This window comes from Poecilia reticulata, chromosome 9 (genome assembly GCF_904066995.2).
Source record: "Poecilia reticulata chromosome 9, P_reticulata-male-v2, whole genome shotgun sequence".
In the NCBI taxonomy this organism is placed as follows: domain Eukaryota; kingdom Metazoa; phylum Chordata; class Actinopteri; order Cyprinodontiformes; family Poeciliidae; genus Poecilia; species Poecilia reticulata.
The window spans coordinates 13,774,788-13,801,653 of NC_088838.1; the positions used below are offsets into that span (position 1 = coordinate 13,774,788).

The window sequence follows — 26,866 nt, forward strand, 5'->3', positions numbered from 1 at the left end:
TCGCCCGGTACGCTAGCTGGAGATAGGCACCAGCAGCCCTCCTGACCCCACTAAGGGACAAGGGTGCAAGAAAATGGATGGATGGATGGCAACAATTATTCATAATTTTAAAGAAAGTAAATTAGTTATTCTTTGCTGCTGTCTTGAACTTCTTTGAACCTTGAATCTCACACATTGTTAGCGCTCTTGTTATGTTTCCCTTTAATTGGAATTATAAGTTTGGCATGTCTTAAAGCACTCTGAATTAGGCATTAGAGCACCAATGCTGAGAAATTCTTAACAGAACAGATCATTTTAGGAAGTCTTGACTTTAACTCTGAACATCTCATTTGTTAAGATACTACAACAAGTAGACGACTGAAGCAGTAGATAAAAAAAAAAAGATCAAACATATAAATAATTTTTTTAAACTGAATTTAATTTTATTTAGATTGAGGGATTCTGGAATGTATTGCATGTCTTGTTCATATTACAAGGGCAGTAAAGATTTTCATTTAGTTTTTGTCTTTCCCTCTAGAGTAAAATGACAAGAAAATCCCACACTAGAAGAGCCCTGACCCCGCTGTGCACAGAGATTAAGGTAGGTCACAGCACACCATCTGTCAAAGGAAGACATTTGTGGCATGTTGGATATATATTTTACCTGCGGATTTAAAGATGAAATTGACTTCAAATATTTTAAAATTTGTTACGATAAAAATATAAAAAATAATCTGATGGTAAGCCAAAACCTATGATTCAAGTTGAACTCCTCTGACTGCATCTTGGTTTTTAAAAGTTCTTCCCTTGAGTCTTGCCTAGTTTTTGTTTCCCGACTGCGTCTTCTGTGGGCCTTTAATTTTCCCTGATATCTTCCATCTGTTTGTTGTTAGGGCATTTAGTTTTTTGTTTCTCCCTCCACCTGTCAGTCAGTCTCTCAGTGTCCTTTGCTTAATACACCTGCTGTTACGTTTTAGCTCTCTGAATCCATGTTTACTCCCCTGCTAGCTCCTTTCTGTTGTGTAAGATATTTTGTTCCACTTTGCAACTTTTGTATCTTTTTATGCGTGGCTCTCTCTGTTCAGCAAACCAAAGACATTTGTTTCCATTCAAAATAGGAAATTTTCTATAAACCATTGCTGCCTCCGGTGTATTCCTGACGGCTTCTTTAGGAGCTAAAGCCTGAAGGTTTAAAAAGCATGGACCCGATAGATGTCAATCTTTTCTAATATTTTAGTCGAACAGCCACCACGGCCACTTGCCTCCAGCCATTAACCGGTTGACAGCTTGATCCAGCCATGGAGCTATCTTTCTGTAGGATCCCTCTGCCTCCTGTAATGCTTGACTTGAGGAAAGTCAGGCTTGCAGCAGTAATCCTGCTCAGTGTCTTCCAGCTCCCTGGCCTCATTTCTCACGGACCTGCTTCTATGCACAGCCAGCTAGTTGCCCATAACAAAATTATCCAGTTAGCTCTCAATCTGATCCTGCCGTGGAGCCATATGAAACACGCTTGCCACAGATGTCCAGCCTCAGAGCTGGCACGCATTGTGGACATTTTGCAGTCCGGCACTCTGGCACTGATTGTTGATAGGTCTGAATCCAGAGCCGGCCTGAGGCAAAAGCAAAGTAAGTCACTTCTTTGAGGCTTCAGGCCGACATAAAGCTTCCATGAGGCCTTAGTTTCCCATATTGTGTAAATCTCAAGCCTTTCAATATTATGTTGATAACTAAACATAATGATACAGTGATTTTTTTTCTTCTCCTGTTTAGATTTACATAAGAAAATACCTGACACAGATTGAATTTTTGGATCATGTCCTTACTGCTGAAGAGAGGAAATGATGGCGTGTAGCAACATTTTCATCATTGTCATATTGACGGTATTACTTGGATGTAGTGTCAGTCTGCTACTGCTGCGTGTTGAATTCTTGTTTTTCTGACAGTTTAGCATCAGAATAGTTTTAGGGAACATCGGACTACAAAGAATAATGCATCATTGATGTCCTGCTGCCGCTGGACTGGATTTGAGTCAATGTAATTTAAATAGGTTAAAATAAAAAAATAAGTTGAAGATAATAATAGGTCAGCTTACTAAGATGTGTTTTATAGGTCTGATTTCATATTCCAGAAAAAAGATGACCCCCTCAAATTGTCATGGTAGTGTCATCCAGCCCCTGCCAGTACCATATTTCTGTAGCTTTCTTCTAACCAAACAACCCAGCGGCTGGAAAATTAAAATTTCAAAATCCTAACAAACCCGAATGGACTCAATATGCAGGCCGACATATTGGCCTATTTTTTTCACCACCAATGAAAAAAATAGGGGAAATAAGTAACTGAATTATGTGAATACCATTAACTCTGTCAGTGAAGAGCATCCAAGCAGACATTCCTTATGTGTGATGTTATTCAAATGGATAAGCACAATATTTCTGTTTTTGCCCAATATTCAGTGGGGAAAAATGGAAGATTTCAACAACGCTGCTATCGTTGTTTCATACAATTATGAAGGGAAAAAGTATCAAAATAAAAAGTCACCCTGATAAGTTTGACCTCAGATCACTCATATCAAGTTCTCAGACCATAATTGGTCAGTGTAGTGCTTAGGCTTGTTCATTGTCATCATCAGGAAAGGTTGATTACTGCTTTTGGCCCTGTGTAAAATAATTTTTTACATTTTCTTGGGAGAGTGAATACTGGGTGTGCTGACAAATTTATTTGTGCAAACATTACACCATGTGGTAAAAAAAAAAAAAGCTGGCTTCTACAGTTATATTTTCTTTTAGAAAAAAAATCCCTGAAAAAAGATTTATGTATGAGGAATTGAAGTACCCAGATAAAGAAAAGAGCCTGAGGCGTGTGTGCATGAAAAATGCACTTAAAGCAGGGGAATAATTTCTTCACCATTTTGCCGTGTTTTTAAAGATGGCTGGAATAACAATAACACTACCTAGTCCATCTGGTGTGGCATTGTTTTTAAATCTTCTTTGATATTTTAGATGTGCAAATGTCTTTGTGTACATAACCTCTTTTGGTTTGAAAACTTCATCACAACAAAACAGTTCTTGGATATTGTTTGGGCAACAATTCAAATGGTAGATTTTATATGTTGTTGTTTCTTCAGGCTTAGCATTCTTTCACAGCTTCTATACTGTTTTTTCAACTGAATACATTTATGAAGTTGTCAAGTTATTGTTGCTTTAACATTTCCATTTTTCCTGGTCTATTAAAATCTACCACACATTACATTTAACAATAACTTTGCAGGTATTGTGGCAGATTGAAAGTAGTACAAAAAAAATGATTGCAAGTAATTTGGAGAGGAGTGTTTTTATAGCACATAAATTGTTAGAAATGTAATATGGGTGCATAAAATGCTTTGTACATTAAAGAGCTGTAATGAAGAGCGTGTAATGCAATATGTTAGTTTTCAGGTTAGTAACCACGGCAACCACATGACACTACATAGGTAGGACTTTGATTAAATAAGCGGATGAGCTGGTCTTTGCTTCAAATGCAGATCATGCACAGTCTGAACTTTAAATACAGTAAGATTTTCTCTGAGGCCTTCAGGTGGACATTTTTATTCTCTAGTTAATACACATAGACACATAGACCATCTTCATCAGTTCATTTTAAATCCTGCATCGTATTCAAAAACAATCAAATTATTATTAATAATAATGTCATCAAAAGCTGCCAATGCTGCTCATCTGATGGAGACATAAGAGAGAAGCTACTATTCTTTTAAAAACAGATATAAACATTTGTTTACCAGTTGGTTTAATAGTTAAAATACAAGAAAATTGAAAAACCAACAGACTCATAACCAGTTTACAGGAAAGCATAGAAATGGACTCATTTATCTCCTTCCCGGCTATCAGCAATGTGGGCTGCTGACGCTGTGCTGCTGTTGGTGTCGAGCTCTCAGTTACACAGAAAAAGCTGGAAGACATTACGTTCTGTCTATTGTTCACGTTTCCGCACCGTACAGAACAAATGAGTTCGAGTGGGTCGTTTACAACCCATCAAATATGGAGCGGCAGCACCATTTCTTTGGGATCAATCAATCAATCAAATTTTATTTGGATAGCACCTTTCAGCGGCAAGGCATTTCAAAGTGCTTTAGATAATTAAAATAAAAACAGGAATAAACAGTGAGAAAGAGAAAAAGATTTTGAAAAAGATTAAAACAAATAAAAAAAACGAATAAAAATAATAATAATAATCAAAAAAGATAAAAACATTAAACCCTCAGAGTTTTAGTTAGAACGCCATCTAACAAGGGTACTCACACCTTAAAACCTTCATTAAAACATAAACAGTGAGAATAAGGAAATAAAAAGTAAAGATAACAACATTAAAAACATCAAAGACATCAAAACCGGCACTCTAATCCTAATTTAGTCATAAGCAACTCTAAACAGGTGGGTTTTAAGTTGATTTTTAAAGGCACCCAGTGTTTCAGCTGTTTTACAGTTTTCTGGAAGTTTGTTCCAGATTTGTGGTGCATAGAAGCTGAATGCTGCTTCTCCTCGTTTGGTTCTGGGGATGCAGAGCAGACCCGAAACAGAAGATCTGAGCGGTCTAGATGGTTGGTACAGTAATAACAGATCTTTAAGGTATTGTGGTCCTAAACCGTTCAGTGATTTATAAACTAACATCAGTATTTTAAAGTCTATTCTTTGAGCTACAGGGAGCCAGTGGAGGGACTTTAAAACTGGTGTTATGTGCTCTATCTTCCTGGTTTTAGTGAGAACGCGAGCAGCAGCATTTTATATCAGCTGCATGATTGATTTATTAGTCAGACCTGTGAAGACGCTGCTGCAGTAATGAATGCGGCTAAAGATAAACGCATGGACGAGTTTCTCTAGATCGTGCTGAGACATAAGTCCTCTAATCCTGGAGATGTTCTTCAGGTGATAGAAGGCCGACTTTGTGACTTTTGTGTCCTTAGGACACAAGAATCCTTAGGACACAAGGACACCCTTGTGTCCTAAAGTCACAAGGGTCCTTAGGACACAAGGGTGTACACAAGGGTCTTAACACCCTTGTTCTGAAGGACAAGGGTGTTAAGAAAATGGATGGATGGATGGATGGATGGATAACCAAAATTCATTGATGGTTTTAAGTAGTTGAGGGATTGAGCACTTCAGATTAGACAACATTAAAATAATGTCATCTGCAAATAGTCCAATTTCAGATTAAATACTTTTTATTCTGACACCCTGCATGTTTTGATTGTTCCTTATGGCAAAAGCCAATGGTTCAATTGCCAGAATAAAGAGGAGAGGTGAGAGGGGACACCCTTGACGTGTTCCCCAAGCTAGATTAAATGAATCAGATATAATATTATTAGTTATAACTGAGGCTGTGGGTTTATTATAAATTATTTTAATCCAGGTTATGAAATAACTACCCAAGCCAAATTGAGAAAAAACATTGTATAGATAATTATGTTCCACTCTATCGAATGCTTTTTCTGCATCAAGTGAAAGTAAAGCTGTATCGGGATGTTCATATTTAGCTTGCCGCCCCTTTATGAATCCGTTCTGATCAGGTTCAGAAAGAGATGGTAAACATTTCTCAAGCCCAAGTGCTAGTAGTACCTTAGATATTATGTTGGCGTCAGAATTTATAAGAGAGATTGGTTGAAAAGATTCGCATCTGGTGGGAGGTTTTCCAGGTTTAGGTAGTACTGTTATGATTGCATTTTGTAGAGAAGGAGGTAATTCTTTAAGGGTATAACTTTCTGCAAGCATATTATAGAGGGACTGTAGTAGTCTGTTTTTAAATATTTTATAAAGGTCCAAAGGGATCCCATCCAGACCAGGTGTTTTCCCTGATTTAAATTTATCTATTGCATTTGAAAGTTCATCTGTAGATATCGGGATATTCAGCTCTGATTTAACCGTTTCAATAAGTGTGGGAATATTTATAGAGTTAAAAAATGAATCAAGTAATATTTGTGATATGTGTCCTTTAGATGTATATAATTTTGAGTAATAATCTAAATTTAAAGAGATCGTTAATTTTTAGAGACTCAGAAGTATTTTCATTTTCAGTTGTTATTTCATTTATTTCCCTTTCATTCTGCAGAGCTTTAATGCGCCAGGCTAGAAGCTTTCCTGCCTTTTCTCCTTGATTGTAATAGGATTGTTTCAGCTTGAATATCTCTGATGAAGCTTTGTTAGTAGATAGTTTGTTATATTTTGCCCTTAATATTAGGTTTTGTTGCTTTTCTTTAGAATCCTTTACATTTATCTCAAGGTCAGTCTCTTTAATTTGTTCTTCAAGTTTTACCATCTCCAGGAAGTTTCTATTTGTCTTATTTCGTGTGTAACTTATCATTTGACCTCATATAAAAGCCTTGAAGGCTTCCCATATAATAGATGCTGTAGTCTCAGATTTATTAAGGTTGAAATGATCATCAGTATTTTCCTCAATATATTTCAGAAAGTTGGGCATTTGCAGCCAATGGGGTTTCAATCGCCACATAGGATTACATTTAAAGGCAATTAGGGGTAAAAATTTAAGCAAGCATAGAGAGTGGTCGGAGATTAATATGCTTTCATAGGTACAACCTTTAATTCTGGCAACCAAAGGATTTGAGATTAGGAAGTAATCTATATGGCTATAGCTATTATAGGTAGTTGAGTGACAAGAATATGCTTTCTTTGTTGCCTTCTGAATTCTCCAAATATCTTTTAAATTTAGTTCAGACATAAAATGTTGTATAACCCGTCTACTTTTAGAGTGGGATAAATCTAATCCTGATGATCGGTCAAGATTAGGATCTAAAGTACAGTTAAAGTCTCCACCAAAGATGACATCACCATGGAACGCTGTAATGGAATGAAACAAATTATTGTAAAATTCAGGGTCGTCTATATTAGGACCGTACAGGTTATCCAAAATAAAGTTTTGGTTCATCAGTGAGGTATAGATTATTATGAATCTTCCAACAGGATCAGTATTAATTATTTTTATACAGATAGGCAAAGATTAATGAATCTAAATTGCCACCACAGCATGTGGAGAAAATGAGCTTGAAAATACTTGACCTGGCCATCTTTTTCTTAGTCTTGTAATTTCGTTTGTAAGCAGATGTGTTTCTTGAATAAAAACCACTTTTGGCTGGTATTGTTTAAGTCTATTCATTACTTTCATGAGTTTGATCAATTTTCTAAAACCTCTTACATTCCAGAAGATCACATCAATGATGGACTCGGTACTCATTCGCTCCATATCTTTAGTTTTTTGTCTCAGTTGTAGGAACTTGCATTTTGCACCTTGAGAACACTAAACATTTACAAACATAAAAAACTTTGAGATTCCCCACCAGTGGAAATCTCCGACTCCACTTCCCCTCTATTCTGTGACTTGGTTATGCTACTGATCCTAGAAAAATAAAAGGAGCAGAAAAAACGTCCACTTAGTCAACTCACACCACAATTTTAAACTATGAACCCCATCATGCTATTAAGAAATTACGCCCCACCGCTGTGATAGGGAAACTTAGTCGAGATGTTCATTATCCAGAAACCCAGATCAAATGTAATGTTAATTATTATCAAACCTTACTAACGCCATTTAGCGTGTTAGTGTGGTTACCCGTCAGTTTGTTGTCCTATTTTCCGTATAAATTCCTCCACCTCCATCGGAGTGTGAAAGAGGAAACGATTCCCACGGTGGGAGATCCTCATCTTTGCTGGGAATATAAGTCCAAAGTTTATATTCAGCTTACGGTTTCACTATTGTTTCCGTTGTTTTACCACCTCCGCGGACAGGTCAGGGAAGAACATCACATGGCAACCATTGTACATCGCCTTTCCTTTCAGACGAGCTGCTGTCATCATAGACATTAATGTCTGGCTGATTAATGTCTTCGCTCCTTCACCCTGAATAATGTGTAGTTGCGCCACTGGCGGGGTGCCTGGAGCGCTCTGCCCCTGCAGCCTGTGAGCCCGTGCGATAATGGGGGGAAATGGAAATGTGGAAATGCATCCCGCCCCAGATCCTCCATCAACCACTTCTGGAGAAAAGTTGCGATGTCCCCTTGCTCTGTTTTCTCGGGTAATCCCACAAGTCTTAGACTAGGTCTCCAGTAGTCATTTCGAGTACATCCACCTTCAAAATGAGCTCTTGGGTTTTCTTCTTTAAGGACGCTTCTTTGTTTGTTAGCGAGGCAATGCCATCCTCCAGGTCACCAATACGAGTTTCTGCAGAGGTAAGCCTCTCGAGGAACACTCCAATTGTGTCTTTAATTTCTTGGCTTGAATTTATAATCTCACATAGCTGCGTAGAGAAATGAGATTTTAAGGCTTGAATTGCTTCCATGAGGTTAGTTTCAGAAACCTGGGAGCTAGCGCTAGTCCCCATCATGTGCTCGGTTTCCACTTCGCTGCTAGGGTCATCTTCGGCTCCCTCTTTGGTGGCTGTTTTCACTTTTAACTTGTTTTTAATCGGCATCTTGGAATATTGAATTGAGTCTTTTATTCTTACAAAAAATAACTTGGCAGTGGTGTAAATATCCAAAGAAAGGATGTGTTGGTCGGAGCTCAGATCCCAGCAACCGCTCAGCAAGACGCCATAACTGGAAGTCGCTCCCCCTGATTTTTAGTAAACTTTTGCACAATACTCCATTTAAGATATCAAAAAAGTACATGAGTCATTCATTTGAGATGAAAGAAAATGTGTAAGATATTAACCTTGCGAGTGCATTGGTACTCAAGAAGACTAATAACGTGTGTAAGAACTTACAAGTATTGCTCAAGGCTAAGCTTTATATAATGAACTGTTGTGGATGTGATGTCTAGCTAACATGGAAAACAAATAACTGCTGTCTTCAAACCATTCATTAAATTAGGTGGTTTTTTCTATGCTGCTTTGTGGGATTAGTGGCCTTTATTCACAGTTTTTAGGCAGGAAAGCAGACAGAGAGAGCAAGATGGTGGAAGATCTGTAGCCAAGTATCCTGAAATTGTCGATCTCTGGACTCATAAAACATGAACCATTATTCAGCATGCTGGCCACCCTGGACAAACATTTGTTCACAGCTGTCTAGTAATTTCTGCATTCATCTTTTTATCCATCTAGATTAGTCTTCCAGACCAGAAAAGCTTACCGGTAAAACCAGATTACCCTAACGGTGTGTGACGACGACATTAATGGGGTGATCTGGCTTTCCTTCCAAAGGTTTGTGTTAAGATTGGAGACAGTTGGATCAGTGGTTGGATCAGTTTTGCTATGATTGAAAGACATCCAAGAGCCAAGTTGGAGACCAAGAAAATCTGTCACAGACTTCACTGTTGAAATGAAGTCAACAGGCTTTTGTACTTTGACCACTGTTTAAAATGGGGGTGGGGGGGAGTTATTTATTAACTGATTAAGTTATGTTTTGGATTGTTCTTGAAAAACTAATCAGTCACGGCTGATTAGTGGGTAAACTCATGGCTGCACAGTGAACCCAATGATTTTTTTTAACAGCAGACAGCCACTCCCCTCTCTTGCAGGTACTGCGTACTCCCACTAAATCTTTTAGGGATACGCAGTACCCTGCTGTACCCCCTACTTTTACCCCTGCTTTTGGAGGAATCACAGCTGCAAGTCACTCTGGATAGGTCTCTATATGATTATGTCACATCTTGCCAGGAGTATTTTTGCCCAATCCTCAAGACAAAACTGCTCCAGCTCCTTCAAATTAGATGGTTTCTACTGGTGAACAGAAATTTTGTATCTTCCTGTATTTAGCATCCATCTTCCCTTTGACTCAGACCAATTCCACGATCTCTGCCGCTGCTGGAAAAACATCCCCACAGCACGCTGCTGAAACCACCAAGTTTCATTGTCAGTATGATCTTCTTGGAGTGACGAGATGTGGCGATACATTTGAAGTTTTCCACATGGAGTTTAGGTGTTTTGATGGAAAGCCCTCTCTTGGCAGGTGTGTTGTGGTAACATCTTCTTTGCATTTGATTATATTAGATTATCAGAGATTTTTTATATTTTTTTATAACCCAACCCTGATTTCTACTTCTGAACAACTTTGTCCCTGACTTGTTAGAAGATCTCCTTGGTTTTCATGGTGGTGTTTGGTTAGTGGTGGTGGTGCAGCCTCCAGGGCTTTACTTCAATAACACATTTAAATACAGGTTCTAATATAACAAAACACAAAAAAAATGCCATGGGAAAGAAGATGGATTAATACTTTCACAAGACTCTGCACATATTTAAGATGAGTTTGTTGGATTTCTACATACCTGTGTCTGTAGGGATGGAGTATATGAAATAAAACTGCTGTCTAATTGTGTCAAATATCAAACACTCAACATCTAATGGCAAAAGTGAGTCACAACTTTGGATGATGGAATTACATTTTACTGACAGAAATTTTTTGTTTCTATTTTAAGACGCAAAAGTAAAACAAAGTAGATGTGTGCTTTATTTCTTGCACGAAAGAAAAGAAAAACAGCTAAATTTGTTCATGAATATATGATTAGATGCTATGAAGATAGAATTGTATGAGGTAGCTGTAGGACGTATAACATCATTTTCAAATGCAGATAAATAACATGAGGAAAAGTTGCTGAAGCAGGGAAATGCCTGAAACATGCAGGGTGGTGTGGATTGAGGACCAGGATTGAAAAACAATGTTCTGGAAGGTTGATACGACAATAACATAATCTATAACATATTTATAATGCATTTTGGTGCTAAGCCATTCAGTGATTTTATGAACTAAAAAAAGTATTTTAAAGTTCATTGTCTGGGCTACAGAGAGCTGGTGTAAGGACTTTAGCAATGGCTCCATTTTCCTAGTTTTAGTGAAAATACAAGCAGCTGGACCAACTCCAGCTGATGATCAGCACTAAGAGGAAAATTACAAGTTTAGGGACGGCACAAAACTGGTGAAGCAGACCAGTGAAGCTTCTGTTATGTGTTGCAAAGGAAAATGTTATTAATTCATTTTAAAAGATTAATGCTGTAAGTGGTTGCCAAAAGCTTTTTGCCACTGCTCATTTAGTAGCAAACGTCCATAACCTTTGGAGCTGCTAACGTGTTTCTTTGATTTTACTGTTTTGTGTTTATTTTTCCAATCTTCATTTGTTCAACTTTGCATCTTTTTGCTATGGCAAAGGCAAACCTTTTAGTATGCAGAAGAAAATCAAAGCGTCTTTTTTCTATCTCGTGAGCCAGTTGTTAGCAGCTATCATATCTATTTAATATGATGTGATATTATTGCTCCTTATAGATCTACCACAAGCCTTATGTTTCCTAGCTAAAATATTTACTGGCCTCAGGACTCTAACGTCTTCATTTTACCATAAAATCAACTGCTAAAATTAAACTCCAAATTCAGTTAGCTGCGTTTCTTATTTAGGGGCCCAGAGTTAAAGGCCAAGAAAGGCACATAATTAAACAATTACAAGTTAAATAATTTTTTGTTAGTCAGAAAATATTTAATTGGTTGTGTCAATTCTCTTTTGGTTTTTACATTTTAGTTAAGTTGTAAGGCTGAATTATTAGATCAAAGAGTTGTTGAGCTGAATGTCAGCCTGACTTCTGACGGTGCAGCATTCTGAATATGAAAACTCCACGTTTAATGTTAGAGCAGGTAGCATTGGTAGGTGTTGAGCATTTCTAAAGATGTACAGTGACTTTTCACAGTTTAAAGTTTTGTCTTTGACAGTTTATGCATAGCTGTAAGTCACAACAATTGAAATACTACACGTTTAATGTTTGCTGTAAACTGATGAAGTAATTTTTACACAAATGGTCCCATATTTATTATCACATTTATTGAAACGCCACAAACTTTAGTGTTTTTGTTGAGATACCATGTGATAGATCAATTATGCCTAATGTATAATTGTAAAATTGTTGGGAAAGGATACATGTTTTTCAAAATTGTTACAGAAATGAAACATGTGATGCGCATTTGTATTTGTTCTTTATTCTTATTTCCCTACATAAAATGCAGCGCAGCCAGTTCCTTTCAGAACTCTGCTAATTAGTCCACCTGTGTGTCCTTTAATTTGACTATAAATGGAGCTGTTCTGTAAAACCCTGAGTCATTTGTTCGGAACAATAGTGAACAAACAGCATTGTGAAGCCAAGGGAACAGTCCAGATCCATCAGGGATCGAGTTTTGGATAACCTTAAAGCAAATGGCTAAATGCAGGTTAACATTTAAACTGCACAATTGTTACAGCAACATCAGTAAGAGGACTTTCCAGTGCTGAATTTGATCAAAGTCCTGAAGCCACACAATGGTAAAAAGGTCAGGAAAAATATACTGCAGACAGATGGAATAATAAGCAAGAATAGCTGCCACGAAGAACAGAGATTCAAGTTGACTTGTGTTATGCTGGATGAGCAACGTTGGACAGATTCTGTTGTGGATTCTGAAGTGTTTTTTATCAAGTCTGACTTTCTTTTCCCATCATCCAAATCCAGAGGTGATAGAAGGAGGTAAAAATAAGCAGTATTTACTTAACAAGATAAAAAAAATAAACCTAACTAGAATTTAGGAAAAAATCCAAAACAGGAACTTATGAAAACACTGGGGTGTCTTGCATCAATTGTTTGAATTCTAGACAGGTGAGTTGATGAGCATATGAATGAACAATGGAAACAAAACCGGAAAGTTGTTGGTTGATTGAAATCGTCAACGATTGTTTCAGAAGCAAACTTTAATTTATCTCAAAGTTGTTCTATTAGGTCAAGAGCCTTGCTTTGTGCACTGGAGTGCAGTCATGTGGAAACAGGAAGCAGACCATTACTAAATTATTTCAATGCAAAGCTGGAAACTATAAGTTGTGTAAAATATCTTGCCATGCTGAAGCATTAAGAGTTTCGTTTACTGAACCGAAGGTGTCGAGTCCAGCTCCTGAGCAACTGACCCACGTCATATTCTCCCTCTGCACCCAACTTCTCAGTTGACACAATGTATTCAGGCCTGTGCAGTTGTCCTGGCAACTGCCTGGAGAACTAAGCTCGCCAGACAAAGAAGCATTATCCGTCACTCCAAAGAACATGTCTTCAGTGCTTTGCACTTTACCTGGTTGATGTAAGGTTTGGATGCAGCTGCTCAGCCATGAAAATCCATTCCACAAAGCTCTCTGTAAGCAGTTCTTGAGCTAATCTGTAGGCCATCTGGAGGTTGGGGAGTCTGTACCTACTGACTGCTGAAATTTGGCAACCTCCAGGCTTGGTGAGTGAGTGAATTGTTTTGGTAATAAGTGTATATGTTATATAAGTTTGAGTTATAATTATTGTGTGGGCAGACTGTTTAAAACAAAGCTAGGCTAATGACGATAACCCAAGCTTTGAACATCCCACAGAGAATTGTTTAATCAAAGCTGAAAAATAACCAAGGGTGGGTGGAGGTTCATTTTAAGCCACTTTATGTCTAAATTATTTTCTATCAGATCTTTCTGATTCTATTTAGCCATGATTCTCAAATATCTCTGACATTTTCTTGGTGTTGTCTCTGAACCTTTCAAGATCAAATGTGTAATGGTGACTGAACTAATGATTACTTGACTTCTAGTTGTTCGAAACAATAGTCAATAACACCTGGAGCCTCTCTTTGCTTGATTAGATCGGCTGTTTTTGTGCTTCAGCTCCCGCTGGCTGTTTCTACGTGTCTCTCCTTCATCTGCTCTCCAACTGTCATTTGTTCCCTCGTCCCACTCTCCCAGCTCTCATTCTTCTGGGGATCTCTGTCTTGCTTTTTCACTGTCTCTCACATTCCCAGTCAAGCCAAACTCACAAACACAAATACACACAGTGCCGTGTACTCCCAGGTGGTGAGTGGTTGCTTTGAGCAACGGCAACAATGTCCCTAGTGTTCAGGCACTGTCACCTCTCCTTACGCCGTCTCCCATTCCATTATCTTACTTGTTGCCGCTATGTCCAGCTTTCATCGGATCTCTTTCATCTTGTCCTGATGTTTCTTCTATTTCCATCTTGTCTGTAGTTGCATTTCAGTGTCTTGTGGTATTATCCTGGCGGATTCGTGTGACGACATTACTGAAATTCTCACCCTTTCTCTGACAACTCCACAATCCCTCAGCATGACATAGTTTTTGACACATCTGAAGACTCTGAGTGAGAGGTAGAAGAGAAGAGGAGGAAGGAGAAGAGATCACAACTGTCATTTTATATTTGCGATCAGTCCCTGATCTGGTGGTGGGAGAGAAATTGAGGGTTTGGTGGGTTAGCTGATGAACTGTAACGCATGAAAAAGAGGAATCCTTGGTGGGAGAAGGAGGAGGGGGAAGAGAGTGACATGGTGAATGAAAGCTCAGAGAGCAGGAGAAGCAGGAGAGAGAGGAGATGGAGATTCAGAGGCAGTGGGTATTCAGAGCACAGTGTTCACACACAGAGAGTGACTTGCTGATTGAGGTGTTTCTGTATCTCGGTCATCTTAGACCATCTCTACATGAAATTCAACAGGAGCTCGGCATTCACTTTTGCACCTCTCTTTGTTCTCTTTTTTTATGCTCTCTGCACCTGCAGTCGGCTCTTTTTTTTTTTTTTACCTATGATTCGATTCCTCACCTTTTCTTTCTTGAAGCCCCTCTTCACCCGGATTTAAATATCGCACCCCTGCTCCTGTCTCTCTCCCTCCCTCTGTGCTTTGCCATGTTTCCCTATTTTTCTCTCTCTCCTTCTCTGCGAGGAGAGAAAACATCAACGGCTGAGCCACAGTAAGAGCACATGCAACAGGGAGCAGGGAGGACCTTCTGCTTTCCCACCTTGCGCTCTGACTCCTGTTCCCCTCGGAGGACGATTACAACGAGGAAGACAAGAAGATTGCAGGAATGGATTTGAGCTGGTGAAGATCTGTGGAAAAAAAACGGGATAAAGAAGGGACTAAGACTGGACTTTCACGTTGCTTTTTTTTAAGTGAAAACAAGGACTGAACAAAGGGGTGACACACAGAGTGCTGACAAGTACTTGAGACTTCAGTAGAGATGCCACCTGTGGCACCAGTGTGATTCAAGAACAGCCTGCTCTTCTTTCCACATACCTCGGCTGAATTTTAACAACGATGGCATCCAAGAAGAAGTGGTCCGAGCGCAGAGAGTTGAGGAGGGAGCGGGCATTCTCCACCCGGGATGATTTATCTGTTGCGTCAGGAGCATCTGGGCCGGGGCGTCCCACCGCCAGGGGGCGTTTCTCAGAGTCCTGGAAGAGGCTGAGCTCCAGAGGGGGCTCCACCAAGAGGGGGGCGCTCAACTCTCAGCAGCCACCGGTAAGATAGTTCAGATGCAGAGACCCCCTTGACTTGTTCCCAAAGATCAATCAATGACCCGGGGTGCTGGGAGGGAAATGGGACAGGAAACACTTCACCTCACGTAGGAGGGTGTAAAGGCTTTGGGAAGGATTAGGAGGTATGCTGAGTTGAAGAGTTTAAAATAATCATTTATGTCACTTTGTCAGTTTGTTTATAGGGTCTCTGATGTCCTCATTTGTATCAATTCATCCAACCTAATTAGCCATTTGACCTCTTTTTGACTTTTAAACAGGCTTTCTGGGTTGACTTCTTGATTTGTTATTTATTTTTATTTTCCCAACTTTTCTTCATTTTTAATCATCTGTTGCCTTGGAAGTTAATCAAAATCACCAGAGCCGGGTTTAAGTTTGGTGTTACTTTCCAAGAGAGGTTTGAAGTTTTGTAGGAATGATTGTGAACTGGTGAGACACCCCCCCCCCTGCTCTCAGAGCATCAAACCTGTTATTTGTCTAAGGCTGATGAAAATTATAGTTCCTGTTCTTGCTGTCATAACTAAAATGACCCCTGGATCTTTAATAGTATGGTAGAAAGGGTAGTATGTTACTGAGCAATCATACAATCCAAGACATTACTTGATTGATTTCTTAGCAGATTTTTAGTTGCAGTTGCTGATTTTATGGTTTTATTGTGCAGAATCTAATCATATTAGTTTTTCTCTGAAGTATTTGTGGTTATGTAAAACTGATAAAATTACTGACCCAGTGAAGTCATTCAGGCTTCTTAAATATGGATGTTGTTTATATAATTGTTAAATTCAGTGATCTACATGTTCATTGATATTCCTAGCAGTTTGACAATCCCTTCACATTACAGAATGAATATTGCTTTGGTTAAACACTAGAATTATCTGAACTTTGTGGACAGTTATAAAATTACACTTACAACTTGAAAAAATTGTTGTGAAATATGTTCTCATGCAGTTTTAGTTATTGACGGCATTGCCGTATTTTTAGCTCCTGATTGGGTTTCTTTTTCTTTCGTCTCTGCACCATGTGGAAAACAACTCTTCATGGTAGGTGGAGGAACAACCAAACTTCTCTGTAAATGTAAAATGTGATGGCTCCAGGATTCCATCGGCGCTATTTTTGAAATGTGGAACTTCACTGATGTTTATGGATCAAGGTCAGCATAACTGAAGCTGGTTAATATTTGGCAGCAACATCTGAGCTGCGAGATGAGTGGGTTGAGAGAGATGTGCTTGGATGGAGAGTTGAGATCCATTTCTGCTTTTTGGTTGGTGCTCCAGTAACTGGTACTATTTTGGACTGCTTGCATGTACTGATATTTTAGCGGCAATGACTATAGGGCATTACTGCAGTTTTTTGTTTCAGATGTGCATAAACAGATTTTTAAAAATGAAAGTCAGGTACCTTAAAAATAGTGCATGTTTTGTCTGTGTCTCCTGGATTTATGTACTGTATCTGTGTGATGGAGGATAGGCTGAGAGAGGTCTGCTGGGGTTTGTGTTGCTTAGATATGAAGCCAAGATACTGAAATACCAAGCTAGTCTCTAATCATTACTTTGAAATCATTACAATGTCTGTGTGCTTGAGTGTACTCGCTCACTTGTGTGGTTCTGTGCAATCTTGTGTGTGACTGAATCAATAAGGCAGAAGGTGGTGCAAAGAAATTGGAAAAACTGGAAAATTGCAGGCATTTTAAAAAATCCAATACTCAGAGATCACACTGGATGGGAAATAGAGTCAAATGCAGGTATGGAGAGTGGGATTCAAAAGCTCCAGGGAGAGAAACTCCCTTTGGGCTTCTACAAAATCTGACATTTAGGTGCAAATGTATGTTTCTTTTTTTCCACCTTTTAGATATTTGTACCAAAGAAACAGCAGCATACTAAAATTATTTTGACAATGATTGCAATGGTTAAGATTTTTCGTTTTGATTTAATTGTGAACTAAAAGATCTATATGAATCATGTAGCTTTATCTAAAATCAAGAATTTGATTTGGGTCTATTTTTATTTTTAGCCTGTCTTGGTTTTTTTCCATATTAGGAATAGTAGTGACTTATCATATATGAGCAGCTGCTGCAAAATCTTAAATCAAAATGATTACAGAATTGACATTTTAAACTACCTTTATCATTTTATGTTGCCACATAAAATGCAGAGCAGCTAGTCTAGCACAAGAGCTCTGTGTGTTTTCATATGACATTTTCTTTAGAATGACAATATTTCTAATTACAGCAAGTTCCTTGACAGACAGAGGTTGAAAGGTCAAAAGGCTAAGGCAGCAACTTTACAGGACTCTGTTCAGCCTTCCTGTTTTCTGCTAAAAGTCTTAGCTTCTCTCAGAGCCTAAAGGGTTCCACATGCTTCAACCGAAATGCAGAGATCGGCTCTCACTGACGTAGATCTGTTGCGAAAATTGCATCATTTTGTTTGCAGAGATGCATTCGCCTCCCCTTCTCGACACCGGGTCTGGGTCGTACTATTTCAGCAGAGCTTTGTGCGAAATGCTGTGGTCAGATGTTTGTCGCAGTGTTGTATACAGAAAACATTATTGACCTTTCACTTAAACTAGTTGGTTTTTGTATCTTCAGGAGACATGAATACTTTTAAGGAATCATGCATCAGCTATTAAACTTTGAATGAATTATATAGGAACCTTTGGTGAGTTGCAAACATGTCTCAACATATTGCAGAAAAAATAACTTTTATTCTTTTAAACAGCGTCTTACATCTTTGTTCCTCTTTTCATTTTAATCTAAGACACATTACCTGAAGTGACAATACTTAACTTTGAATCTTTTTCACTCAGTGGCGTTGAAGACTGTTAGTGACATGGTAGTGGTTATGTCATGTTTACTACTCATAAGAAATATAATTTTACTTGTCAGGACCAATCGAGGTGAAATTGTCTGATTCCAGTTACTCTAGTAGTGGGCTGCATGTTGCTCTCACCCTGTTGGCGGTTTTACTTTTACCAGGTTTTACACGATTTTTGTTGTAATCTAAATCTTTTTTTATACCGCCTGCAAGTAGGTGTTATCTCAATGTCTCTTCACTTCGTTGTTTATAAAAATCTGTAGAGATTAAATGCTCATCTTTGTTTGCCTCCTTCCATGTGAAAGCCCTGCAGTTCACCGAGCCATCTGTGCTTTACAGAGACCTTTAAAGAAACCCACCGTCGTTAAAATAAACAAGTAAAATGTTGTTTTGGTTTAAGTGTCTGTGCTTTGCCTAGTGTGTTCTGCATGGATTCTTGAGATGGTAATGTTAAAGGCTTTCACAGCTTCACAGTTCAGTTTTATAGTAATGAGCTTCATCAGTGGGACCTTTTAGGCCAGAAGACAGACAGCTTTTCCTCCCTTGTGTTCTCTCCCAGCATGAAAACAGGACAGCAAAGGCTCCCAAGGCTTGTTTGGTTCCTCTTGCTCATTGGTTGTTATCTGCTCTGATTAGACTCACTGCTGCTAATTATGTGTCTCTTTTAATTTCCTTCATGTTGGTAAAGTAAAATAATGAATTCAAAATTACTCCAGTATACATACGACCTTTAAATCGAGGCCCAACTGTGATCTCAACAGAAAAAAAAGTTTCCATTAGACACAAAAACTTACTGTAATTTTGTTTTGTCTCTGATTACAGTTCTCACCTCATCATTAAATGTTTATGAAGAAAAAACATCCACAATTACTGCATTAAATTTGATTAAATTCAAACACAACTTAAGCCAAAGTGAATCGAATTGAATTAATCTTAACTTTCTCATTTTTTGGAGTTTGTAAAAGGTCTGATGACTTTGAAAGGTCAAGTCTTATTAAATCTTTACTGTTTTTTTGTTTTAATTCTAGTAATTAAAATCCCAACTGAAAAGCATAGACTGCTTATGCATCTGGGAAAAACTACATGGTCATTTCCAAGCAATTTGATATCCACCATTCTACAGGAAGAAAGCTTATTGGGAAGTGAAAAATGTTTAAGACAACTATTACTGTCATTGTTGTGCGAGATACTTTTGTTTCCCCTTGAAAAATAGAGCTGTTGCTGGGTGGTTATTTTAGTTAGAATCTCATTATAATGAACAACAGAAAGTGATTTTACTTAATGAAACAGAAAGCACAAAAGATCAAAAAGTCGCATTGGTTACTCTGGAAACAAAGGACAGGCCTTTCTATCCTTTCTACTTTTCTTTTTTCTGCCAAATTGCTTTCACACATACAATTATTAAGTGTTCTAAAGTTTTACTAGAAAATTTACTTTTTTGGTGGCTCCTTAATAGCAAGAGCAGGCATGCTCAAAGTATTTAAATAATACTTTGATTCTCTAAAGCCTAATTGTAGAGATGTAAAATATGGGTTGTTTTCTGTTAAAATTATTAAACTGACATGCAGTTGGCATGTATGTAATACTGTACAACCTCCAGTGTTTGTCGTCATTGTTGAGTCTAATGAAGCTTGTAGGAAAACTTGACCTTTGTGTCTAAAGCCTGAAGTGACTCTTGCCTGGCAAGGCAATGATTCAAGGACAAGTGAAGACAGACGGCTTTCAACATGATCCAGGCAGCTGCAGCAAATACTGCTTTAACTAGTTTTCATTCTTATTCCTGGATTTTAAGAACCAGGATGTGTCTGTAAAGATGAGGGGTGGTCTGGCGTCATCCTTTTGGACAAACTTTTTTTTCCAAGACTCTCAGGTGGAGTTATAATGGGTGTTCATTTAGTTTTCATCACTGAAACCGCCCCATAAAGTTTTATTGATTTTTTTGAGGGATCTGTCTGTATATAATGGTGCATTATTTACCCCGATTTCTTAGAAGATCTGAAACTCAGCTATCTACAATATAGAGAAAATTCCCAAAGCAGTGCAATCTCTTTCATATTTTGCAGCTGTTTTGCTCTTACTGTGTGCATTTTTTTTCTAAAGTGATTCATAAAGCAGACTGCTTGCATAAGCCAGTGTACCCAGAAAGTCAAGTATTTGGAGGAGATTTGCACCTTATTTTGAATCAGGTTACACTGTTCCTCTTAATCCATAAACACAACAGACTCCAAAGTGATCAGAGATTAATTAAAAAATATCAACATTTGACTAAAACTTAAATTACAAAAACTCAATATTTAATAATCTCAACATTGTTATAATTAAATGCAATGATACATCCTTTATTGATTTGTTCAGAGACAATGAGCAAAAAGTCAAGATAAATGCATCAAGTTGTAAATATGCTACATTTGTAAATATGTAAATATGCTATATGCTTTTAATTAAGAAATGAAAAAGTGTCTGCTATTTTTTGAGTGACTGCTTACTCACCTAATCCTGCTTGTTTGTCTCCATTGCTCCCACACAAGCCCACCAACTATCAGTACCTTATCTCACCCTCAGCAAAACCGAAAACAGGGCCAGAGATTCTTTAGTGTGTCTTACCGAAGCTGCTATTTTGCATTTATTTTCTTTTAAATGATTTGTTATTTTTGCATTGTTCTTGCTAAACAATACATCCAAGCAATCTGCATAATGCATACAGCTCTGGAATGTGAAGCTATTTGCCCTGGTTTTAAGTTTCATAAATGTACGGTACGTAAATATTAGCAGACTCTTTCCTAAATGCACACAGTGCATGGTTTTAGCGTGTGCAAATGGCATCAGCACTCAAAGGTGCTGTTTTAGGATCAGATCTGCCTCTGTGTCTCGTCTTAGAATTAGAAGGACAAGCAAACTCAAGTTGACACTGATTCAGATCATGGGCACTGATTTATGTTCCTGCTGATGGGTGATCACCATGCTTGCAGGATTCGCGGTTGTGGTCATTAGCAAATCAATAAAGATGTAAGCTGCCTGGCACACGTGGGTTTCTGGGAATCTCTGTGGGTGCTCCAACCCCAAAGCACCCACAGAATCAGTACCTATGATTCACATCATGCAAATGGCTTCATCAGTTTGCCCGTATGTGTGAGAAACAAAGAATGTTGTGGTTTTAAATTGCATAAATATTCAAAACACTGAGCATAGATCCCTACAGAAACAGAAGGATTCAGCTGTCAAAAAACTAAGTGACAGCAATTGTGAAGTCTTAGCTAACTAGCTAATTCCGACCTGCGAAGTAATACATTACATCTGCTTGATCACAGCAGACTTTAGAAGTGAAGAAACGTCATGGAGACCAAGAACATAGGTCAGAGATAAAACTGAGCTAAAGATTGAAGCCTAGTTGAGTTGTAAAACAATATCCCAACTTTTGAACAGCTCACAGAGGACTGTTTATTCCTTCATCTGAAAGTGAAAAGAGCATGACACAAACTAAATGAAGAGGCCAGGCCAGTGGTTCTTAACCTTTTTTGAGGTACTGAACCCAACAGGTTTCATATGAGCATTCACTGAACCCTTCTGTAGTGATAAATAAAATATGATTTTTCTCCCCCCAAATTCAAGACATAGGTGTGACCCAACTAGAGTCTAGTTGGGTCATCCCAAGATCACTAAATCTTCTTAAAAGGTAGAGTCTCTGAGAACAGTTCTTCAAAATATAGTCAGTGTTTTCAGCAAAGTTTAGCTGACTGTCCAGGAACGACCCAAGGTATTTAAAATTTGCCACAGTTTCAACAGGTTGGCCATCGAGAGAAACTGGAACCACTTTAAGGTCTTGTTTTAGATCATTTAATTAGCTCTACATTCTTAAGAGAATGAAAAATTAATAATAAATAACAAAGACTTTGCGGTATTTTGATTTAGTAATGTAATTATATTAGTTGTGTTACCACCCCCACGCCACTAGAGGCAGTAGCAACCCCGAAAAGATGCGACTAAGGAGCAGATTTAGAAGTACAACGAAAGCTACAGAATTTGGGAAAAATGGTGAGCTTTGCTGAAGTAATTAAGAACACAAGTTCAAATCCATACTGGGAGGAACTCCTTCAATCAGTGCTCCTCCGCAGCAATATAACGTGATCCTCTGCAGCAAGTGATGGCAAAGCGGGGCGTCATCACGACTTTACACAAGTGTGTCTTTACCTCCGCGGCAGATGCTCCGCCGAACCCCTGAGACCGACTCATCGAACACCTGGGGTTCGATCGAACCCAGGTTAAGAACCACTGGGTCAGGCAAAGAGCATCACTAGATACTCTGCCAAGAGGTCCATGGTAACTCTGGAAGAGCTGCAGAGATCCACACCTCAGGTGGGAGAATCTGTTGATTCTGTCTTGTTACTCTCTAGTGAAAGATTGGCAACAAACATGTAAAAGTGTGTTCTTACCCTAAACTGGCAGCTCCTCCATGGAACATGATGATTTTCCTTGAAAGGTACAAGGAATACAGCTAAACAGAGCGAAACCATCATCCTGTCAAAGTTCAGGCCTAAATATAATTGAATCAAAACTGTATAAAAAAAGACATGGCTCTTCACAGAATTTACCTATCCTCCTTAACTCTTTTACTAAGGAGTATGTGCAAACCTAATCAGTTTGTGCAAAGCAGACTTCGACTCACCTCAAATGATTTGTATCTGCAATTTCAGTGGGAAGTGGCTTAACATTGTATTGACTTAGGAAGGCTGAATAGAGAGGCATAACACACTTCAGATTTTACTTTATTGGGGGAAAAAATCTGATAATCATGTATGATTTTCCTTATGCTTTGTAGATATGCACTACTTTTTGTCAGTCTATCCCATAAAATTCCTATAAAACACATTAAAAGCAGTGGATATTATAGTTTGCGATGTGATAAAAATGCTCAGTTGGTGTGAATGCAAGGCACTAAGAGAATATGAAAACTGTTGAATTTTGTCTAGGATTTATTCTAATTATTCCTGTAAAAAAGAGTCAACAAGACTGAGCAACTGCTGGCTTGTAAATTATTGACGTATTGAGTAGAGCTCATTATGATTAAAGTAAATTAAGGAGCCGGTGCTAAAGGGAAATGTAAGAGCCATCTGGAGAAAGGCCAGTGGGTGGCAGATGGACAAAGACAGATGTGATCTCTGGGCACATCTTTCCCTTTGCTACGTTCAACCTCAGCACTAAAAAGCAAAACAGCAGCATAACACCTCCAGAAACAAATCATGATGGAATGCCGTAAGATTTTATTTCTCGTCATTTCCTTTGTGGCCGCTATGAATCTCATTTAAACACTATAATTGACGTCTCTTTGTAACCATCATGCGCGCACCTGAGACTTTCATTTCACTTTCACTTAGCACTCCAGAGAAGCGGAGTTATAACAAATCTGAGACCATAGGCTGGCGGCATGCCTGCACAGCTAAGTCCTCAACATTTTAATCGGCTTAATCCACCTTTTGGCGGCAGACCGGGGGTGAAAGTAAGCAGGTTATTTGATGGTGGTGATGGTTTGAGCATGTGCGTTGAAGTAGGAGTTGACTGACATATGTGGCAACAGTAGCTTTGGAAACAATTCGAAGTATCATGCAGGGTTTGTTTAAACGGGGAACACGGTGGGAGGTGTTGGGTAGCGGGAGAAATTGCTGAGGAGGCAAAGCCTCTTTCAGCACTTGTTTCTATGGGATTGTTTTTGTGTGTATGGGAGACGGAGGAGGAGATTGAGAACTGAGTAGCCATAAGTACTTTTGATATCTGAAGGTGTTGCAAATTAAAGTGTGTTGCCTATTTTTTCCTTACATAGAGAAGTAGGGCAATACCTCTGCTTTTATTGTAGCTTAGCTAAGAAGACCTTATCCAGCATTTGGAGAATTGATGTGAACGGTGAACTTTTCCAGCTGGCACATTGAAAGGCCACGTTGAACTCTGACCATTAAAAGTCAACAAAAGCAAGGCTGCATGCTTTACTTTTGTTGCCGTCTTCAATGCTCTGTGAACTCGCCTCACTGACAAATGACCGCCGATGACCTAAGAGCCATTATTTGCGGAAGCGGTATGAATATGTGGGATGGATGGGAAGGTGCTTTCTGACCTTAAAAAACACCCGTCAGTGCTGCTGCTGTTTGACTCCAGTTGACTTGTTTTGTTGCAGCTCGCCAACTTGTTCTGAATTGTTTGAGTTTGCCTGCTCTCGCTGCCGTTGTCTGGTTAAACAGCTAAAAATAGAATAAAAAGAAAGAAAAAAAAAAGAGGCTGGCAGATTTTTTGTTGTGTATAGATGAAATACCGCATCCTACACAACTTTATTTGTCTCATTTTGAAAATGCCAGACAATAATGCATACACTTGGATAGCTTTTTTTGTTCTTTTCCATTCCTCCTTCTTTCTCACAGATACAATTTTTCAGTGTGATTGTCTCCAGACACATTTATCTCTCTTTTTTTCTCTCCAGGTAATTTTATGAGAGGTTGAAGTAATATTGCATCCTTGTAATTGCCTGTTTCCCTTGAAGAGTTCTGGATCATTTGGTGAAATGGAAATGTAAAAGTACACAGTTTGTGCTAATGAGTAAGAAGTTAGTCTTTTTCATTATGTCAAAGCGATGGAACTGAGTTGTTGAGTTGAGGGAACTTTTTTGAGTTTACTGGAGAAGTTAAAAAAAAAAAAACAATAACAGACACTTTCATGTAATTTATTAGGCTTTCATAAAAAGAAAATGATACATGGATTTCATTTTTTTCCAATAAAAGTATGCAAAGAGGGGGGATGTTTTGCATTGCTAAGCTTTAGCGCAGGGTGGAGCAATTCACACACATGACATGGTGACATGACGAAGCCAAATATAGCCTCTCACAAACAGACATTATTTCAGTTGCTCCCCTTATGGATCTGTCAGATTACCGGCATGGGTTCCTGATCAAAGCTCCTCTAAAACCTTTTTCTAAGCGGCCTTGCTCTGAATTTCCTCTGCTAATTCATCCCAGAGAGGAATAGAGGTGGAGAGACGGCGCAGACAAAAATGCACTGAGCGATGCTCAGTCATGCCTCACTCCAAAACAGCCTCCACCAGACAGCCCACATTAAATTACTGTTATTTTTGTGTGTGCTCCATCAAATAAGTTTTTTGTTTTACTTTTATCTATGTTGGATTCCTTGAAAACCACATTGTCATTCTGTACAGACCGCAGAGCTTTTGCCTTTTAGTCTCAAACATCAGAAATGAGGCATTGTCTTGCTGAGTGGTGAATTTAACATTAAGCATACAAGGGATACATTTCGGAATAAAGACAAAAAATCAGGTGTTCAACCTAAACTTCAATTCAGTGTAGATACTATGAGGTAAAATACCTCCTTATGGTTAGCAAGCGAGCTTCAGGGTAATTTATCCAGGTTTTAAACTCAGCAGAAAACAACCCCTTTCAACCCCTCCACACACTCACACACACACGCATGCACACACACGCATGCGCACCCCCCCACACACACACACACACACACACACACACACCCGCACTCACGCATTCACCAACCCTGAAAGTGTTCCCTGGATTAATGACTACCTTCTAACTCAGTTAATCTGTCACCATCCCCTGCTGAGCTCACCGTCTCATCCTGTAATCAAAGTAGAAACCAGCAAAACATAATTGGCTTTTGCTCAGTGATTGAGTTTAGTTCAAGCTCAAATTATGCTTCATAGAAATGTAATTTTTTTCTGACAGCAGCAGAGCTGGCATATCTCCCCATTGGTTTTGTGCAGGATCCACTAAGATTGTCCTTTTTTACAGAGATCGTATTAAGTACAAACTGAACATTCAGCTGTCATTAAATATAGAATGATCTTTTTTATGTAAAAGTAAATATTTTCTGTCCGTGTAAATGTGTTTGAATGGAGAGCTGATCTAAAAATCTGTGCAGCATGCTACCTTTGAACCGTGGCTTTGAAGCGCCGCTGTCTGATGCCACGAGCCCGGGGCTTTGAGGATGAGCAGATCCTGATATGTGTTACCCGGTGTAGACTGTTAGGCTGTAATGATCGCCATTAAATTTATGCCCAGGGCTGTGGAGCTAGGTTTGCTACGCTGACCCACAGTATGGTAACTTGGATAGTTTAGGACTTGAATGTTTGAATTTCTCTGATTTCAACTGTTTTGAAAGTGGCTGGACCATCTTGAAGAAAGCCAGCAAATTTGAATTAAAATTTTGGCAAGAACAGTATTCAGAGATCCTTCTAGAATTATCTCACTGAAAAAAAATCAAATGCGGTTATATGCTGCTTTAAACCTGAAAAGAAGTTTACAATATTTCTGTAAATCCTAAATGAGTATGTCAGATAGTAAGCAGACAGTTGGTGCTGCGGCGTCTTTGAAAGAAAAATGACAAAATGACATAAGTTAGGCCAAATGTTTAGTTCAAGTAGAGATCGTTGTCTAATACAATTTCCGTCATAGATGATTTAAGATTTTTAATAGCTCTAGTCAGATTTCTTGTGTTAAAATTATTTAATGAAGCCTCATGTTTTTGTGATTTTACTAGAAACAGAATATAATTTTGTTACAATTTTCAACATCTATCTAAAACACTTTCTGTTTGAAGTTTTTACTTCAGGTTTCTATGCTTGATCTCTTAGAGTCACACAGAGAGCTGAAGAAAGAGGGATTTTGCTTTGAAAAAAAGGCAAGTCAGAAGTCTAGGCTGTTGCACCAGGTTGAAATGAGTGACTGTTCATTATGTTGGTTTCTGACACTGAGCCATGTCTGCATTGCTCTGTTGACTCAGAAGATTAGATC

General features: G+C 38.5%; 1 protein-coding gene across 10 annotated transcripts in view; it reads left to right on the forward strand.

The window, feature by feature from the left end:
• Positions 1–26,866, forward strand: part of trpm3 (transient receptor potential cation channel, subfamily M, member 3) — a 172,111-nt gene that overhangs the window by 6,161 nt on the left and 139,084 nt on the right. For 4 of the 10 annotated variants that reach the window (XM_017306743.2, XM_017306746.2, XM_017306740.2 and 1 more), the window contains exon 1: positions 14,199–15,244. In XM_017306743.2, coding sequence (XP_017162232.2) covers positions 15,041–15,244 — 204 coding nt within the window. In that variant the 5' untranslated portion in view covers positions 14,199–15,040. Of the gene's footprint in view, positions 1–517; positions 581–14,138; positions 15,245–26,866 lie in introns of those variants that run through there. The other 6 variants (XM_017306739.2, XM_017306741.2, XM_017306745.2 and 3 more) reach the window with 4 other exon arrangements.